Source organism: Silurus meridionalis, chromosome 17 (assembly GCF_014805685.1).
Source record: "Silurus meridionalis isolate SWU-2019-XX chromosome 17, ASM1480568v1, whole genome shotgun sequence".
NCBI lineage: Eukaryota > Metazoa > Chordata > Actinopteri > Siluriformes > Siluridae > Silurus > Silurus meridionalis.
In genome coordinates, this window is record NC_060900.1 from 5,906,813 (window position 1) to 5,924,348 (window position 17,536).

Genomic DNA, 17,536 nt, shown 5'->3' on the forward strand with positions numbered 1-17,536 from the left:
TTTTTTTTGAACTGAGTTGGTTAAAGATCTTGTGACAAAAATGATAATAGGAACATTATAGCCATAATAAATCATAACACTGTGAATAATTAGGTATATTACTTTTTTCACTTTTCAGATGAAAAATTAAAAGGGACCAATTTTACTGTCTTTATTCTAACGCAAATAGATGGTTTGTGTATTTCATCCACCACTAATTCTTGCTTTTCGAGCATTAGAAAGCACCAACAATGAAAACTCCTTCTATGAACAAGAAACGTCCTGGCAGAAAATTTGTAAATCGTTTTTTGTAAAAAAAATATATATACATATTTTTAAATTAAAAGTTTAATATGTAAAACATCCAGGTTAATATTAGAAACCTTTGATTTAACTGACAGAGTTAAATCTTCATTGTCAGATTCGCTGGAATAGAAAACTAAATCAACACCTACCGAACATTCAGAATTGAAATATCAAGAGTGTTGAAATATAAAGACTCTTTTGTTTGTCTTTTTTTTTTTTTTTTTTACAGTGGGCCTTGATGTGCATTGAAACTGTAAGGCCATTGATAAAGCATTAATCTAATTGGAAAATAAATGTTCCCCCTTGCCTAGAGCTCAGTGGTCTGTCTGTGAGCCATTAAGCCTGAGTATTAACCAGTAAAATCCCATGTACAGGAAAACCTTATTTCAGCAATTTTCATTTCACGAGAGAAGGGGGGTTGGGGGTGGCGCAAAAAATGAATAAAGAAATTGAAATATAAACTACAACAATGAGGTGGAGAAAAGAAAAAAACGAGAAGGCAGTAAACGACGAGGGTACACGTGCTCGTTAAATTTCCTCGTTACTGTATATATTTTTTTTCTGGTGTTCAGGTAGATGCTGGATCAAGAGCCGATTGGAAGCATGTGCGGTTATTAGCATTCAACACCAGGCAGTCATGCGTGAACACACCGCCATGGACCCTTCCCAAATTCCTCATAAACACAAACACACATGTGCTGGGATAATGATAAGGCTCGTGTCTCCAACCTGACAGGCTGAAGAGGAAGGTTGTTAAAAGAACAGATGTATTGCCTTCAGACACACATGGCTTTCGTATCCACATGCCTCCGGGACACACAAAACCGGCTATTTTATTTCGGCGTGCAAGCGTGTGTTGATGAGCTTCCCCAATACACTATCATCAGACTGTGGTGCACATTGGTATCCCTCACATCATTAATCATTCGTCTATAGTCAGTAACCGCTTCATCCTGGTCAGGATGGCTCCAAAGTCTATCTGAAGAACACTGGGGGTGAGGCAGGAATACATATCCCGGATCCCAGTCCAAACGTAGAGCAGCAGAACACATTCAAACGAAAGGGAAATCTACCTAGACATAAAAACAGCAACCTGGGATTAGAAACAGTGAGCTGTCTGTGTGTTACAGGAGTTTGACATGCTCTCGCTCTCGCCATTGCATATGAAACATACGCGTATATTCTAGATCAAGTTTCAAACAGCAAAATGATATTCGCATAAACCTGTCCAGATGCACTAGTGAATGGAGTACAAATCTCCTGCTGACTCAAAAAAAATTATTAATAATTACAATTAAATAATTACAATTAAAAAGCTTGCTTTGATTACACTCAAGTATCAAATGTAAAAAAATCTAAATAAATTAAATAAATAGGGGAAATATTTTTCATGAATAATGCGATACTACTGTAACTCGATGATTTTTATAGCTGATATGATATGCAGGAGAATGAAGCTTTTTATTACAAGTTATTATTTAAGGCAATTTCTGTTTTCAACCTAATGAAGAACGGCATGTAACTTTAGGGGCCCTTCACTACACGCCAGGAGGGCCCTGAAATGTAGTGGAGGAAAAGTAAGAAAGAAGCGAGTCCCCTGATTTTCACTGTTTGTGAAAATGTGTTATTTTTACAATGATTACATTTTCGAATATCAGAGATTCTTTTGGATGAAATGCTGATATTTTTTACAGTAAAACCCTTTATTCTAACCAGAATATTTCAGTTTTGCAGCTGGCTCTGTAAAGTTAGCTACATAAGCATTTACCTAAAGTAAAAAAAAAAAAAAATAAATATATATATATATATATATATATATATATATATATATATATATATATATATATATATATATATATATATATATATATACATATAAAAATCAATAATTGGTGATGCATATAAAAAAAATACAATTGATAATTTTATAATTTTTTTTATATTTCATTACATATATATATATATATATAAAAGAAGTTTCTCAATTATCGTCATTATATTATTTTTGGAATCAATTTAACTGCGAACAATTTGAAATGAATATTGAAAAAATATTTGATGTTTAAAATAAAAACATTATAAATATATATTTTTTTAATTATATTTTAGATTAGTCTTATTTTTCTCTCAATACAAAATATTGGATAACAGATTACAATAAAATGTAATAACCCGAGTGTAAAACAATGGTGTAAAACACAATATGGAAGCGTGTGTTTGTGTGTGTAATTATCTCTCGTAATGTGCAGTTAGAAAGAGGCATTTAGAGATGCCAGGTCACTTCACTACACCCCCTTTTCATTCCCCACCTCTTAGTCCTCTCCTCTCATCTGTGGTTCAGTCACTCGAGGGGAGATTGAGACAGAAACCACAGCCCCTGTGATTAGAGGTAGGTGCAAACCATTTGTCTAGTTTTTCCTTCAAAATGCTCTTCAAGTCATTAGATATTGCATAAATCTCTCTCTCTCTCTCTCTCTCTCTCTCTCTCTCTCGCTACACCTCTCTTTCTTTATGTGTATATAAAATGGATAAAAATCGATCTTCACATATACATTGACGGACGTGTAGCTGAAAAGCAATGTTTGATGCTTTTCATTAATGGAGCCATGGTGTTTATAATAAAGATGAGATTATACCTCAGCACCAGTTGCTGCTACACTGTTTATATCACTTCTACAGTAACACCTCACAGAGCTTTGATGTGGTGGACGTTCCACATGAACGAATTTGTATGGTTTCTGTGAAAGACGTGGCGTGCACCCGTTTAATTTTCCGTTAAAGCAAAAATCAACGTTTCTTAGTTAAGTGACATTGTTTTTAGTTTTCAGCAGAGAAAAAAAAAAAAACCAAAGGCTCGTGAGAGAACAATAGCTGTTATACTGTAAGTGAATACATGAAATTTGCAGAAGATCGCCGATTGCTGTGGTATAAGAGGAAAATAAATAATTTCTTAAAAAAAAAAAAACTAAGAAAAAAATTCTTACTTATTTTACAGCGGCTAAAGATCATTACACTGCAATTTTAAAGGAAATGTGTTTTGCCATCCGATGGATGTTGTATCGCTTTTGGGCAGAATTCTGGAACTGGAATAATCGCTCGGCACACCTGTATCAGAAAAAACACCCTGAGGCCAAAAAACACTCAGGGTCTGGAATACAATACAAAAAAAAACCCTCAACCAGAGCAAAGGAATTAGAGCTTATCCTGCCTGTCCAGACATGAACATATTTGTACGAAACCCCATGTATGGAGTTCTGTTCTGACCAGAGCTTCAATTATTACAGAGCAGAATTGAAAGTTTTATTCTACAGATAATACACAAAGGATCGTAGCATAACATGCAGGCTAGAAAATAAAAATAAACGGGTAACTAGCAGCTAAGTAGGTTTTTTCCACCCAACCACACCATGTTAAATTATTCCAAATAAATTGCATCTCAGAATGCCAATGTGCTGCAGTATAGAGACCAAATGATCTTCGTAAATGTGCATGCACATTTTGATTAAATGCAATCTTTTTTTTCTTCCCCCAGACAAAAAACAATTTAGGGACCATGTGGATTAAGTTTTTGCTGTGGGCGGGGCTTGTGCATTTCTCCTTCGCCCAAAGTGACTCGATCTCCTGGCTTAACTACTTGCGCAGTCGATCCTACAGATACAGATACGTCTCGAATCATGGTGACTACTACGCGTCCCTTCAAGCTCAACATGACACTGAAGCACAAGACTGCCCCCTGGAGTGCGAGTGCCCTCCGGCCTACCCTAACGCCATGTACTGTCACAACCGCAACCTACAGCACGTGCCCTTCGTGCCCTCACGCATGAAGTACGTGTACCTGCAGAACAACCGCATCACTGGGATCACAGACGGGGTTTTTGACAATGCCACCGAGCTCGTGTGGATCATCCTGCACATGAACCAGCTGAAATCTGACAAAATCAGCAGCAAGGTCAGAACTGCAGATTATTCACAGGGGCACAAGTGAGGAATTTGTCCCAGACACTGACCAGTTCATCATTACACTAATCAACTTGCACCAAACCTTTAATCTGTTAGGTTTCTAGGAAACAGCAAGATGAAAATAAAATACCACTAAATACAAGTTTCTCTCCAAAAGTTTTAATGGTGGCAAATTTGTAATTTACTTCCCACCTCTGAATTTTAGTGTCAAAATTTTTTTTTTTTTTACTCATGATACTCTAATTGGGAAGTTTTTTTTTTTTTTTTTTTTTTGAGTACTTCCTTTTTAAAATCCAATTAAACTTTTACTTAAGTACATTTTGTTTGATGTATTGCACTTAACTACATTGTAAATCATATCAGTTACTGAGTTAAAAATAACTAAAAATAAAACAAGGGGAAAAAAAACCCATCACAGCACGAAAAAACGTCACAGATTTCTGATTAGTTGATGGGGGGGGGGGGACCAAGCTGGAGAGCAGTGATGCACTCAGCTGAAAGAGAAATGCTGTTGAATAGAAATTTGCTTTTTGGGGGCACTCAGAATTCTGAATCTGCTTTTGAGATTTCCCATCATAAATAACTTTTTCTGCTGCGAAAGCGCATGTCACATTAGATTCATGCACTGTAGCTTTTTTATTTTACCTTTTTGTTATTGCACTTTTATTTGTAAAGGAGTTCCTTCATTTAGGAACTATTTCGAGATTTATATTCCCTTGTACTTTTTAAACCATCATTATTAAAATATTCTACTCAAGTAAAAATTTGAAAGTAAAAGTTAGAATTTACTCTCATGTATTATTTTTTTTTAATTCAACACTCCTTTCACTTCTAATAAATTTCCTGACACTTCATCTCTTAAGGTCTTTGCCAAGCTGCCCAAACTAGAGCGTCTATTCTTGCAGCACAACAAACTTGAGCAGGTCCCAGAAGGACTTCCTCATTCCCTCCAGGACCTGCGTTTGGACCACAACGCCATCACAACTGTGCCTCCCGGGTCCTTGCGTGGAATTAATAATCTAACAGCTTTACGTCTGCATTATAACGCCATTCAGGAGCTTGGAGGTGCTGTAGAGTCCCTGGCCTCACTCAGCTTTCTGGATTTGCGTGGGAATCAGTTGTCTAAGGTTCCCAAGCAGCTTCCAACCAAGCTGAGTCAGCTGTACCTCGACAACAACCTCATCTCTTCTGTGCCTGTGGACTTTGTGAAGAAGCGACCCGAGCTACGCTTTATGCGCCTCTCACACAATCGGCTCACCGACGCTGGAGTTCCACCAAACACTTTCAATGTGAGCACGCTCACGGAGCTGGACCTGTCCCACAACAAACTGGAGAAGATTCCAGCCATCAGCACAAGCCTCCAGAACCTCTACCTTCAGGCTAATCGCATCAAAGGTACAAGAAGCACATGCAAATTGTCTAATGCATTGGACTTAAGCTCTTTTATGTAGTTAGTCTCATATTTTGGCCTAATGCAAACAAATCTTACGATAAATGAAAAAAGGTGCTGCCACTACTAATAGTAATAAAATAAATAAATAAATAAGAATCCAGTAAACAATACACATTGTTCATCATAATAGTTATTTGGCTACAACTGCTGACATGCGTCTATAATGCTGATTATCTTCCCCTCCCCTCTTTCTTCAGAATTCTCCATCAGCAGCTTCTGTCAAGTTATAAATGTGGACAACTACTCCAACCTGCAAGTTTTGCGGCTGGAGGGAAACAAGATCAGCCCTCGTGATGTGCCCCCTGAGGCTCTGCTCTGCCTGCGCAAAGCCACAAGTATCAACCTTTAGGCATGAAATAAGACACCATGCTGACATCAGCAACCAGGCAACATGACCGTCATAATTCAAGAACAGGGCTGAATGTAACCTACAATGATTATTGATGGTCATGCTACTGGCATAAATACACAAACTAAGTATTAAGCAACTAATGCATGAATATAACCTCTTTGTAAATATACTCATGGGAATTTACTATAGCAGTCGTACTTGACACTTCAACACATTTAGTGGGAAATCATGCGAAAGCCCACACAGAGCGAACTCGGATATGCGTGGTTTCCTTTCTTGCTCAACAAGTGTGTTAAAAGGAAGTGAGACCCGTCTCACACTGGTGATCATGAGATGATCAAATGCAATTACTTTTTTTTTTTTTTTTTTACATAAAGCACCAGTGAGATGAAAGTGTTTCACTGTGCTGTAATGTGACATAAATGCTATTGTACAAAATAAAATCGGCTTAACACAATTGTGTGAAGAGATTATTGGCCTTTCATTATCTTTCCCTAAACTAATGTTAAGGGAACTGAAATAAATGAATTCCCGCAAAATTTTAATTAATTAATAGCAAACATGTAACCAGTTTCCAAATAAACCTGTTCAGGTTAATAACCTGTTAAATGCACTCCTCCGACAAGAAAATCAAATCTCAATGTGAAAACTTCACTCAAACAAGCATCAGTCTTCAGGCTGTAGAAATTAGTTTTGGCATTTCAGATTTAATAGATAGCACACTTCATTCATCCCAGAGGGAAAGTCACATCAGTGTTCACTTGTGAATTTCACTAAGCAGTTTCATGACTCAGTAACCCTCACGACCGATTACATCGCATTTACCCCAAAACCATCAATATAAAAAGACGAGGACAATTTGGTTTTGGGCAAGCCAATACATTTTAATGCACAACAGAGTTTTTTTTCCACTTTAAATTTTTTACAGTTTTTTTTTTTTGGAAAATGTATTTCCCTTTTCCTTACTTCTTTTATATAACAAAACTTACTATTAACATAACTGTGCAATGCAGTACTGGCAGGAGCAAAAACTACCCTCACGTGTGCCAATGCCTTAGAAGTGTTTACACTAATCTCCCCCACAAATAATTTTGTCTTAACTTATTATACCCCTTTTTCTTCTTCAGCAAAACCCATGGACCTTTAAAGAACAGGCCTGCAATACATAAATGAAAGCATTAGTAAAGATCACAACATATAGCACTTATAGCCTACTTTTAAAAAATTGTATGGCAACATATACATACATTATATATCATTAAAAGTAATAGTTTTTAATAACAGGGTGATACTTTACACTATAGTACAAGTACTACAATTTATTTGTATATAGCCGAACAGAGTGGCAGTAAATGTCACTTTCATGCCACATAAAGACTTAAATGTAGTTACATACCAATGCTAAGTTACTAAAGAATATGAACCTTCACTGCAGGCTACAGCACAGTTTAGCATTACTTTTTTTTTAAATAAATAATAATAATCATTTACCTAGCAGTGTAAATTTAGCTGAAGAGCATTTCCCATTTTAATTCTTGAAAATCCATAGTAAAATAAAATACTGTGTTTTATAATCAGTGTCATTACCTGACCAGATTCTAATTTTTTGTTTACTGATCCCAGCCCATATAGGTACTGAAGAGGATTGCTGGACCAAAGATAAGCAAACATGCAACAGTGCAAGCTAACATTATGATAGTTACTTGTGTTGCTGCTAGGAATCAGGTTTTTTTTATCCACTTTTAGAATATATAAAATCAGGTCAGGGTTTCCCCTGTATTCAAACAGTGAAATCAGAAAACAGAGCCCACAGCGTCTCATCAATTTTCTGCCCAGATTCCAATTTGAAGTAATCAAAGTCTAATTATCTGTGTATACATGTTAAATATTTTTGTTCAGTGTGCTTCTGTGAGATTTTACCTGCATAAGCATCCCTTATTTCTTAGGTGAGGCTTCCTTTGCTTGATGAGCTTGAAGAACAGCCACTGCCTCCTCAACCTAAATACGTTGTAGATAAACAGGAAGTGTGTGAATGTTATTCCTTGGTGTATTCACGAAGTTGCCATTTTTCTAAATTAGGGCTTCACTCTTGTCAGTGAGGAGTACCTTAGCATGCAATGACTCTGGAGACTCGAGCATGTGCAGAAGTTCAGAGTTGTCTATTTCGAGCAGCATACCGGTGATCTTACCAGCAAGGTTAGGATGAAGTGCCTGGATCAGAGGATACAAACGTTCACCTGCACAAATAAAAAAACAAAAATAAAAACACAGGACCTTCCTAGGATACAGCCAAGGATATATCACTCCTAACCAACACAGCACAAAACATTACATTAAGCTTGTGTGCAAAAAGAAAAGTACCCAGTAGTTGCTTCTGTTCCAAAAGGGGTGCAGCTGCCAACATGGATGGAGTAAGGGGTTCCTGGCCTTTTATATGAACTGCAGGCTCCATAACTGAAGAAGGCACCAGCTAGAAAATAAAAGTTTAGGTGTTTTTAGACAAAATAAGGCTGAAAAATTAGTGACCCTCTTAGGCAATCCAAGGGCACTTTAGAAGAAAGTTCACAGCATCACAATTCCTTGTCCTTTGTTTCTGCCATTCCTGATCATCCGATTTGGATTTTTGAAACGTTACATTACACAGTGATACACTTAAATCTCAAAGCGATTTTTCAGCCCTATAATACACTCTAGCCAATTTGAAAGAGTAAATAAAAAACAAAAAAAACAAGCATTGGGTTGCGAGGGCTGAACTTGTGCAAAACTCGCAGGTTGGAGAGAAAAAGAATTTGACACAGGTGAAACAAACTAAATAAAACCGAAGGTGTCAAACACGCACAAAACCTCTGCTTTTACTAATAACTACTAAAATTATAGTATATCAATATTATAATTAGTATATATAACTAATATTAAGTGTTAGGAAATATTACTATTCTATCAGATTCATAAAAATCTTATTGCATTTAAACTAAATCAGCCCTATTACAAATGAAAAACCCTTCAACAGCCATACTTACCTTTTTAATTGTTTAAAAAAAATAAAATAAAAAAAAGACAACTTTGTGATCTGGACACACTGCACGCACAGATGCATACCTGTTGTGGAACTAGAGCTGGTACAGTGATGACCTGCTGAACATTTCGAACCCCACTTGAGTATTTGTATTGACTGACACCCCTCATCATAGGTCCACCAGCGGTTCTCCCACCTGCTGTCTGAGTCCCGATGTGAGCTGCACAGAGACAAGATTATTATTATTATTTTTTTTTTAACCCCAAGGTACAATACAGACCAGTATAATAAACAAAAAATGGATTTCTAACAGCGTGTTTGTCAGTGGGTTTTGCCTACACTGCCATAATCCGTGTGTTACTATTTGAGATCTCTGAATTTATTTAACCATGACTATTAAAATAGATAAAGTTCAGGTAATGCCCCTATTGTGCTGTAGCAGTTCAGTATAGGGTCCGTGGCTTTTTTTTTTAAACGGAAATGACAAGTTAAAAAGGAATGCCCGCAATCCTAATCACAACCTTGATTTATGCCAAATAATGCAAAAATACGAGTACAGCTCAAATACATGCAATCACAGGAAAAAAAAAAAAAAGCCCAAACATTTTACTGAAACATCGCAAAAATAAAAAATAAATGTTTTGATTTGCTGCAACCCCAAACCTCACTGCTTACCCATTCTTTGAGTGTTCACACCTGGGACCTGCGTAGAGGCCTGGCGCACAGTGCTGATAGGAGTGGAGGTCCTGCGTGGCATCGCCGGCCTCAGTGTCTGAGATGAGTAAGGAGCTAGCATGGGCAATCAGAGAGCACATGTCAGAACAACTGTTTATACCCTTTATACATTTTAAAAAATTATATTTATCTAAAACACAAACCCTACTTTTGGTCGGAAAATACAACGTAATAGCTTATGATTACTAAGGACAGTTATCTGCCTACCCTGTGGTCGAGTGGCTTGGGCAGCAAAGCGTGGTGCAGGTCGTAAATTTGGTACAGCGTTGAAGTAGGCACGTCCCTGGGGCTATTAAGGGGGGAATAATCAATAGTTTAGTTTAAGCAGATATGAGAACTCAAACACTTACTCCCAACACACACCTGAGGTATGGAGGGCATGTAGTAGCCAGTACTCTGCTGGTAAGCAGGCATTGCAGGGCCAGGAATGGCTCTCACACTAGCCAATCTCTGCATGTACTGGTTGGTGAGAATGGCTTTGCGCTCCTCCTTTCTTTGGGCCAAGGCCACATACAGCGGCTTAGTGCTGACGATCCGGCCATTCATTTCAGTCACAGCTTTAGTAGCTTCCTCAGGAGAGGAGAAGCAAACAAATCCAAAGCCCTTGCTGTGACCTCCCTCAGTCATCACCTGAACCAAAGCACATAATTGTGTTTAATTCCTTTAAACAACTTAATTATTGCTACACCACTAATTTGGTTTATAACAATTTCGATACCTTAGCACTGGTGATCATGCCATACGGGGCAAACTCTTTTCTTAGTTTGTCATCATCAATTCCATCATCCAGATTCTTCACGTACAGATTTACCCCCTCAACAAAACAAAACCTAGCATTGTCATATTACTGAAGTAAAAGTAACAGTGTGATATGGTAGCATCCAGACTTATGTTCACACAGTGATGTGTTTACCTGGTATCGGTTTAAGCGTTCTTGCTTGATTTGCTCAAACTTGCGTTTGAGCTCGGACTGTCTCTCCAGTCTCTTCTGAGCCCGGCCCACATACAGAACTCGTCCGTTCAGCTCCTTTCCATTCATTTCAGCTACAGCCTGCAAAAAAAAAGTCTGGTAGTCTAGGTAACCAAGCTTGTCTTTCAACAAGGTTAGGGGCATTCACACAACAGCTGCTTACTTTCTGTGCATCCTCATGGTTTTCATAGTTCACAAAGCCAAAGCCACGAGAATGCCCCTTTTCATCAGTCATCACACGAACACTCAGGGTCCTACCTGTGAATCACAGAAGCGAAATCAGAGATAAAGTCTAATTCATTCTGGCCTTCTGATACAAAGTGATGCAGCAAATTTAATGCAAGTGTAACAGGGATTCTTCAACATATCTGCCACATCATACTGAAAGCAGCGTGAGGATTTTCTTACCAAACTCGGAGAAGATATTGCGCAGTTTCTCACTGTCAAAATCTTCTCCAAAGTTCTTGATGTAAACATTGGTAAACTCCATGGCCTTTGCACCAAACTCTGCCTCCCGCTCTTTACGAGATTTAAAATGTCCAACAAAACTTTAAGCCAAATCCAGAAACATGCAGAGAAAAAACAACAGAACATGCAATGAGAAAGGTAAGATATGGCTAAAGTTTTTTTTTTTTTTTTATAAAATACAGCTCTGGAGTATCCTACAGTACACAAAAGCACCAAAGGCAGTTTACACCTAAATTAACTTCCACAAACTTGCTGAAAGTCTGAAACACATCCTGACAATCACAGACACGCCACTATTATAGCTTAAGCCCTGCAGCAAACGCTTTCCCCATGTGCACTGACCTACATGTGGACAGCGGACTTGTATTCCGCAAAAAGCAGACTGGGCCTGGACTGCTTTCCAGCTCTTTACCTGCCCATTTCCTGAGGTTAAGAAATGCTTATGTGGAGATTCACTGGCATTTCAAAACCTTTAGGTGATTTTGGTTCTTGTTATAATTAACACCAAAATTCTACAAACCTATAAAAACACAATCTGGGTTTGGGCTAAAAATAGGATAAACCGGATTTACAAAACAATTTATAAAAATTTTTAAAAACTATTTACAAGCCTATCCAGATGAACATTTTAATTCCGTATACATTGCATCACTGTTCAGACAAAAGAATAAGATGTAGGCCGTCTAAAGCAATTAAGTTATGGTAAATTCAAACTGTAGGCTCACACATTACCCATGTGTCAGCGGTCACCAAATACTTCTGCGACTATTTGGTACAAATTATAAATACCAAAATATTCTCTCCATTTGTAAAACGTACAATATTTTAACCGAACCATGCTGCAGTCAAGGCTTGCATTTTTCATTCAGCAAGTTGAGGAGGTATTTATTTTATATTTGAACCCTGATACGATTTTTACTATGTAGTGAATTTTGCAACCACCGAATTAGAATGGGCTTTATTGCCAAAATTTATTACACAAGGAATTTGGTTAGTGACAAACTCCTATGTATACAAAAGAAAAAATAAAACAATAATACAGAATTCTGAGTCAGGATGCCAGGAAAATGTGACAGATTTTATATATAAATATGTGCAAGCTACATGCTCATCTAATGAGTTCATTTTGAGAACCTGATGTCACCTAATGTGCACATCTGTAAATTCTGAATAAAGGAAGTGCCTGGTGTACAAGTAGACTGAAGTGCATAGGCTTGCCACTTACACCTTGCGATCATTCAGGAGCATGCCGTTCATGGTTTCAATGGCGCGTTTCGCTGCCTCCTGTGTCTCAAAGTGCACGAATCCGTAACCTTTCGAGCCATTTTCGTCACATACCACCTATCAAGGAACAGATTACTACAAATTGCATAAAAAACAAACAGAAAAACACACCACCAGATTTCTTCACTAGGATACTGCAATAATTTGACCACTAATGTATATGGTTACATTTAAAGCACCAATAGCAGCTATGTAATAAGGTTAGAAGTCTTTAGACTGCCAAAAACTTCAAACAAATGACACTGGGGCGCAGGAATGTTTCTTTTTCAGAAAACACAGAAGTCCTTATTGTTTATTATGAAGATGCTTTACAGAGACTGAAGCCACTAAGCCTAGTTTATACAAACCTGGGTAAATATAAAGAGCTTTTTCTTCTGTCCACACTAACAGTTTTAACCTGTTTCCATCATTTTCATGAGGCATGATGCATTCTGTATGCTTGCCCTGGTGTTCTTTGTATTCTATGCTAAAAGCAGTCAGACATTACAGTACAATCCCCAGTAGTAGATACCATTGCTGTAAGTTCCACAATGTAAAGGTTAAACTGGCTATCATATGGCGCTCATTATATGACCAATACATGCTTATCCTATTTCAAACACAAATAGTAATATGGAGCTGGTCCAAACAAATACAGCCTCTACTCTTTTGGGAAGACTTCCCACTTAATATTGGAGCATGACTTGGGCTTTGATCATTTAGCCACAAAAGCATTAATGAGCTTGTGCAATTATGTCAGACAGAGAAAACTGGCATGCACCCAGCATTCCAATTTACACCAAAGGATTTCAGTATCCACTTTGTAAGCTGAATTTGGAAAGAGTTATTCAGTTATATATATAATAATAATAATAATAAAAAGTCTGCAAAGACGAAAAAGCAACAATAAAAGGTTTACTTACTAAATGACCCTTAGTGTTTACCTGAGCAAATCTTACTTAAAATTTTTTGATGCTGACCTTACATGACAAAATGTTTCCAAAGGCAGAGAAGGTGTCGTAAAGTGCCTTGTTGTCAATAGACTCATCCATGTTCTTGATGAAGATGTTCCCCACTCCAGACTTCCTCAGACAAGGGTCTCGCTGCGACCACATGATTCTGATTGGACGACCCTTTATCACTTCATAGTTCATCGTGTCCAGTGCACATTCCGCTGGAACAGAACAGCACAATTGCTCTTGACCGGTTCATCTTCAAACTATTGACCTTGATTTTATAATGGTTTCATCTCAACGATTAGGCATTTTAGATATGGGACATGAGTGTTGACGTTTCATCCAGCAAAACCTAAAGAGCTAATCAGAGGGATTAGTTCTTGCAGTGCCGTGTTTGCGATATTAAGGCAACACGATTTAAAAATAAGGTCTAAATGGTTGGTATAGTCTTATGATTGCACAATTAATCAAGCTGTTCACTGAATGGTTGTCAATGTTTAAGTTTTCAAAATGCAGATTAAAATTTACAGACAATACAAATACCTACATTATTTGGCAACAGAGTATGGAACTGTGGACCACAACTATAGATATTACCTATATTTTAGTGCATTTCTGCAAACTGAATTACAGTCAGGCTCAGAGAAACACTGAGCTTATGACAATACGTACAATGCATTTGTTTAACTAAAGTTCTCAAAAATAAGAAAACCAGCATAATTAGGTGCTTGGCCCTTTTGTTTCAATTTGCTTTTGTTATAAACATGGGTGGGTGTGTGTATAATAATTATATATTATATGAGAGAGAGAGAGAGAGAGAGAGAGAGAGAGAGAGAGAGAGAGAGAGAAAATAATAACTGAAGGAATACATTAAGCAGGACGTGCTAGTGCTCACCATCAGCAGGCTGCTGGTAATTGATGTAGGCATAACCGAGGGACCTGCGGGTAATTATGTCCCGGCACACACGGATGGACATGATGGGCCCCGCAGGAGAGAACTTTTGATAGAGCATGGCCTCTGTAACATCAGGATGCAAGTCACCGACGTAGAGCGAGGCCAAAGGGTACACCGGCCCACTGCTGTTCATCCTGCAAGCTCTGCAATGGTTTACACACACATATCTTAAAGGCCAGACACCTCAACAAAGCAAAAGTTGACACACTGTACAGTGATGCTTGTTACTTGTGATTGATAAAACAATGTGTGCACGTGCGTGTGTGTGTGTGCGTGTGAGAGAGAGAAACGGTGACACATGGAACTGTTGATGCAGGTGATTGTACATTCTTTTCTGTTCTATTTTCAGATGCAATGATGACAATCAGGAAGCAAAAAAAAACCTGCATGTCTTTGGGCTACATCAGTCTCATGAGAGGAAAAAATCCTTCAGTATAAAAACTATAAACTGCAAGCAATAAAATGTGATAAGTGATAACATATAGACCCTCTGAAGGAATGTTGTGATGATACTGCACACGTCTGGTCCTAAAGCATTTCTGAGCTTTCAAAACAAATTGACTAACACAAAACAGAGCAGTTCTTTCTGAAAGTTAAAACTTGATAACGTGCAATTGCCGAAACCCTTAAATCAGACATTGAGACTTCTTACTGAGAACATGAACCGCTTACCTAAACTACCGTATTCAGCCGTTAATTAAAGGGGATTGTACCAAAGTTGAAACCGTGTGAGTCTACACGAAAGCATATACAATGAGTTCCTTATCGAAACGGCAGAAACATTTACACATCCGACGTGGATGGTGTTCAGTTTGTGTTTGGCAAATGGTCGGTAAGTCACACGCTGTTTAAAAAATCCTGTTTGGGTCGTTGCTATGGTAACCGGGAAGGTCATGACCACAATTAATTGTGGTCACGAATAACCAAGAAGGTGCACGCAATTCAATTCTAGCCTAACCTGCCCTTTTTTCACTAATTAATAATAAATTTTAATTCATGCTTTGTTGATTAGATTTTTTTTTTTTTTGAATGCACGAGTTGCTAGTCAGTATACACGGTGTGCTTTGTTTTTCGGAAATATAAACACTAAATACTCCGATAGCGGGTTTGCTCTTAGTCTAAAAGAGCATGAACGACATGGTGCCAGTTTTGACACGTTTAATCGCAGTATCGCTGTGTATAAAGCGTCTCCTGTCAATGTTTTGAATGTGCGCATTAGCTAACCGGAAACGTGCAAGTGCAAATGTCCTGCGCATGCGCAGGAAACCATCGTCAGGTACCTTACCTTAGTGATCCTCTTACAGAAATCTTTTACTTTCACAAGCTTAAAATACTATTTACACCTTATTATCACGCCTCCTTAATTAATCCACCAAATACACAGCAATTAGGACTCGCCTCTTTTTTTATTTTTATTTAAAAAAATAAAGTTTGTAGCTAGTCAGTGTCAGGCGGCCATTTTAAAGCTACTTTCAGTTAGCTATGGGATCGACAAGTATGACTTCGCGCCAATAAATAAAAAGAAATGAAAATATTTGATATTTCTTACTTTTGATAAATTAAAAGAATATATAAAATAATGTGAAACTTTGACAAAAAAAAGACGTACTTGAAACGAAAAACTAGATTATATAAACCTTCCCGAATTGTATTAGGCTAATGCAAGTAGCCATGCTATACCCGACCATGGCTATAAAATCACTTTCTGATCATATTTAGCCAGTACAAGATGCGAATTTTGTGCTTGTCTTTAATAAATCACCTTTTTCCCCCCTGTGAGAGAAACACGAACGGTACTGAAGCTCCTGCCTCGTCTTCAGAGCGGCGGCAATTCTACCGGAACCCTTTTCGTTTGAATAAAGTCTCGGCACACCTGTCATATCAATGCGCGGCCGCGTTACTGCCAGTTAATTAAAAAATCGCCGCAATTGAGAATATTGGTCCACGACGTTAAATAGTTACTGGCAGTTAATAGCATGTGAACGGCGGCGTTGCGGATATGTATAAACTTTAATTCACTGGATAAAAATCAAATAAAAAAAGTATGCAATTGTCGTGATTTTAACTAAAAAAAATTAAGTGTGTGAATGAAAGACATAATGTTCCACCAGAGGGCAGACTGTAGTTGCCTTCAATAGGCGACGAGGCAAAATTGGCCGTATTTCAACCGGCATATTTTTGAATAACGCAGTGCACTAACGAAGACTGTAGAGGCCATTGCTACATATCCTACAAAGTGCACTCTTAAAGTGAGCACGTTGGGGTTTAGGATTCAGCATTATATTGTAGCGAACGTCAGAGATTGCGGAAAAGGATGTCGAGTCTCAGCAGGCCTTTATTTCCCTTATATGTGTGCATTCTGAAATTTATCAAAGCCCCTTCCCTTTTTTTTTTTTATTATGCTAGTTTATATAGATTTATTTTCTTATGAATCTACACTTAGTACCCCATAATGACAATGGAATAACCGAATTCTAGAAATGTCTGTAAATTATATTTTAATAAAAAAACCTGAAATGTCACATGTAAATAAATATCCAGTCCCTTTGCAACAATACTTAAAAAATTAGCTCAGGTGCCTTATAATTCTTTTGATGAGATGAGATGTTTTTACACCCTGATTGGAGTTTCTTGATTGCATATCAGAGCGAAAGACCATGCGATGAAGTTAAAGAACCTGCTTGCAGAGCTCAGAGACAGGATTGTTGCAAGGCACAGATCTGAGGAAGGCTACAAAAATGTCTGCTGCACTGAAGATTCCCATGAGCACAAGTGGCCTCCATAATTCTTAAAAGGACACAAACAAGAGCTTCCAGGAGCTGGTCACCTGGTTACCTGTTTAGCTGTTGGAGGTGAAGGGCCTTGATAAGAGACGTGAACAAGAACTCACTTGAGCTCTGAAAAGTCTGGGGAGAGATGGGACAAAGCTTCAGAATTACAACTGCAGCCCTCTGCCAATCTGTGTGCTTTATGGCACAGTGGCTAGACGGAAGCCTCTCCTCGGTGCAAGACCCATGGAAAGAAGTCAAGCACCCAAAGTACCCTTAGACTGTGTGGAACAAGATTTTCTGGACTGATTTTTTGGATCATATCCAAAATAAATAAATAAACAAAAGAATTTAG

General features: G+C 37.8%; 2 protein-coding genes across 3 annotated transcripts; one reads left to right on the forward strand and one right to left on the reverse strand.

Annotated features, from left to right (window-relative positions):
- The first annotated feature begins 2,635 nt into the window (after positions 1-2,635).
- Positions 2,636-6,409, forward strand: fmodb (fibromodulin b). The gene is made up of 4 exons (XM_046871793.1): positions 2,636-2,674; positions 3,818-4,234; positions 5,109-5,640; positions 5,896-6,409. Exons 2-4 carry the CDS (start codon positions 3,839-3,841, stop codon positions 6,045-6,047), a joined length of 1,080 nt encoding a protein of 359 aa, XP_046727749.1. The 5' UTR covers positions 2,636-2,674; positions 3,818-3,838; the 3' UTR covers positions 6,048-6,409.
- Positions 6,410-6,913: 504 nt separating this feature from the next.
- On the reverse strand, positions 6,914-16,328 carry pabpc1l (poly(A) binding protein, cytoplasmic 1-like). 2 transcript variants are annotated; one of them, XM_046870309.1, is made up of 16 exons: positions 16,176-16,328; positions 14,354-14,556; positions 13,483-13,676; positions 12,465-12,580; positions 11,180-11,319; positions 10,935-11,029; positions 10,715-10,852; positions 10,520-10,615; positions 10,165-10,431; positions 10,009-10,090; positions 9,742-9,855; positions 9,150-9,286; positions 8,412-8,520; positions 8,157-8,287; positions 7,971-8,048; positions 6,914-7,206 (listed from the first exon to the last, which is right to left on the reverse strand). In XM_046870309.1, exons 2-15 carry the CDS (start codon positions 14,544-14,546, stop codon positions 7,986-7,988), a joined length of 1,875 nt encoding a protein of 624 aa, XP_046726265.1. In that variant the 5' UTR covers positions 14,547-14,556; positions 16,176-16,328; the 3' UTR covers positions 6,914-7,206; positions 7,971-7,985. The 2 variants fall into 2 exon arrangements, with proteins under 2 accessions (XP_046726265.1, XP_046726266.1); XM_046870310.1 differs by lacking the exon at positions 16,176-16,328 and adding an exon at positions 15,086-15,220.
- Positions 16,329-17,536: the final 1,208 nt, after the last annotated feature.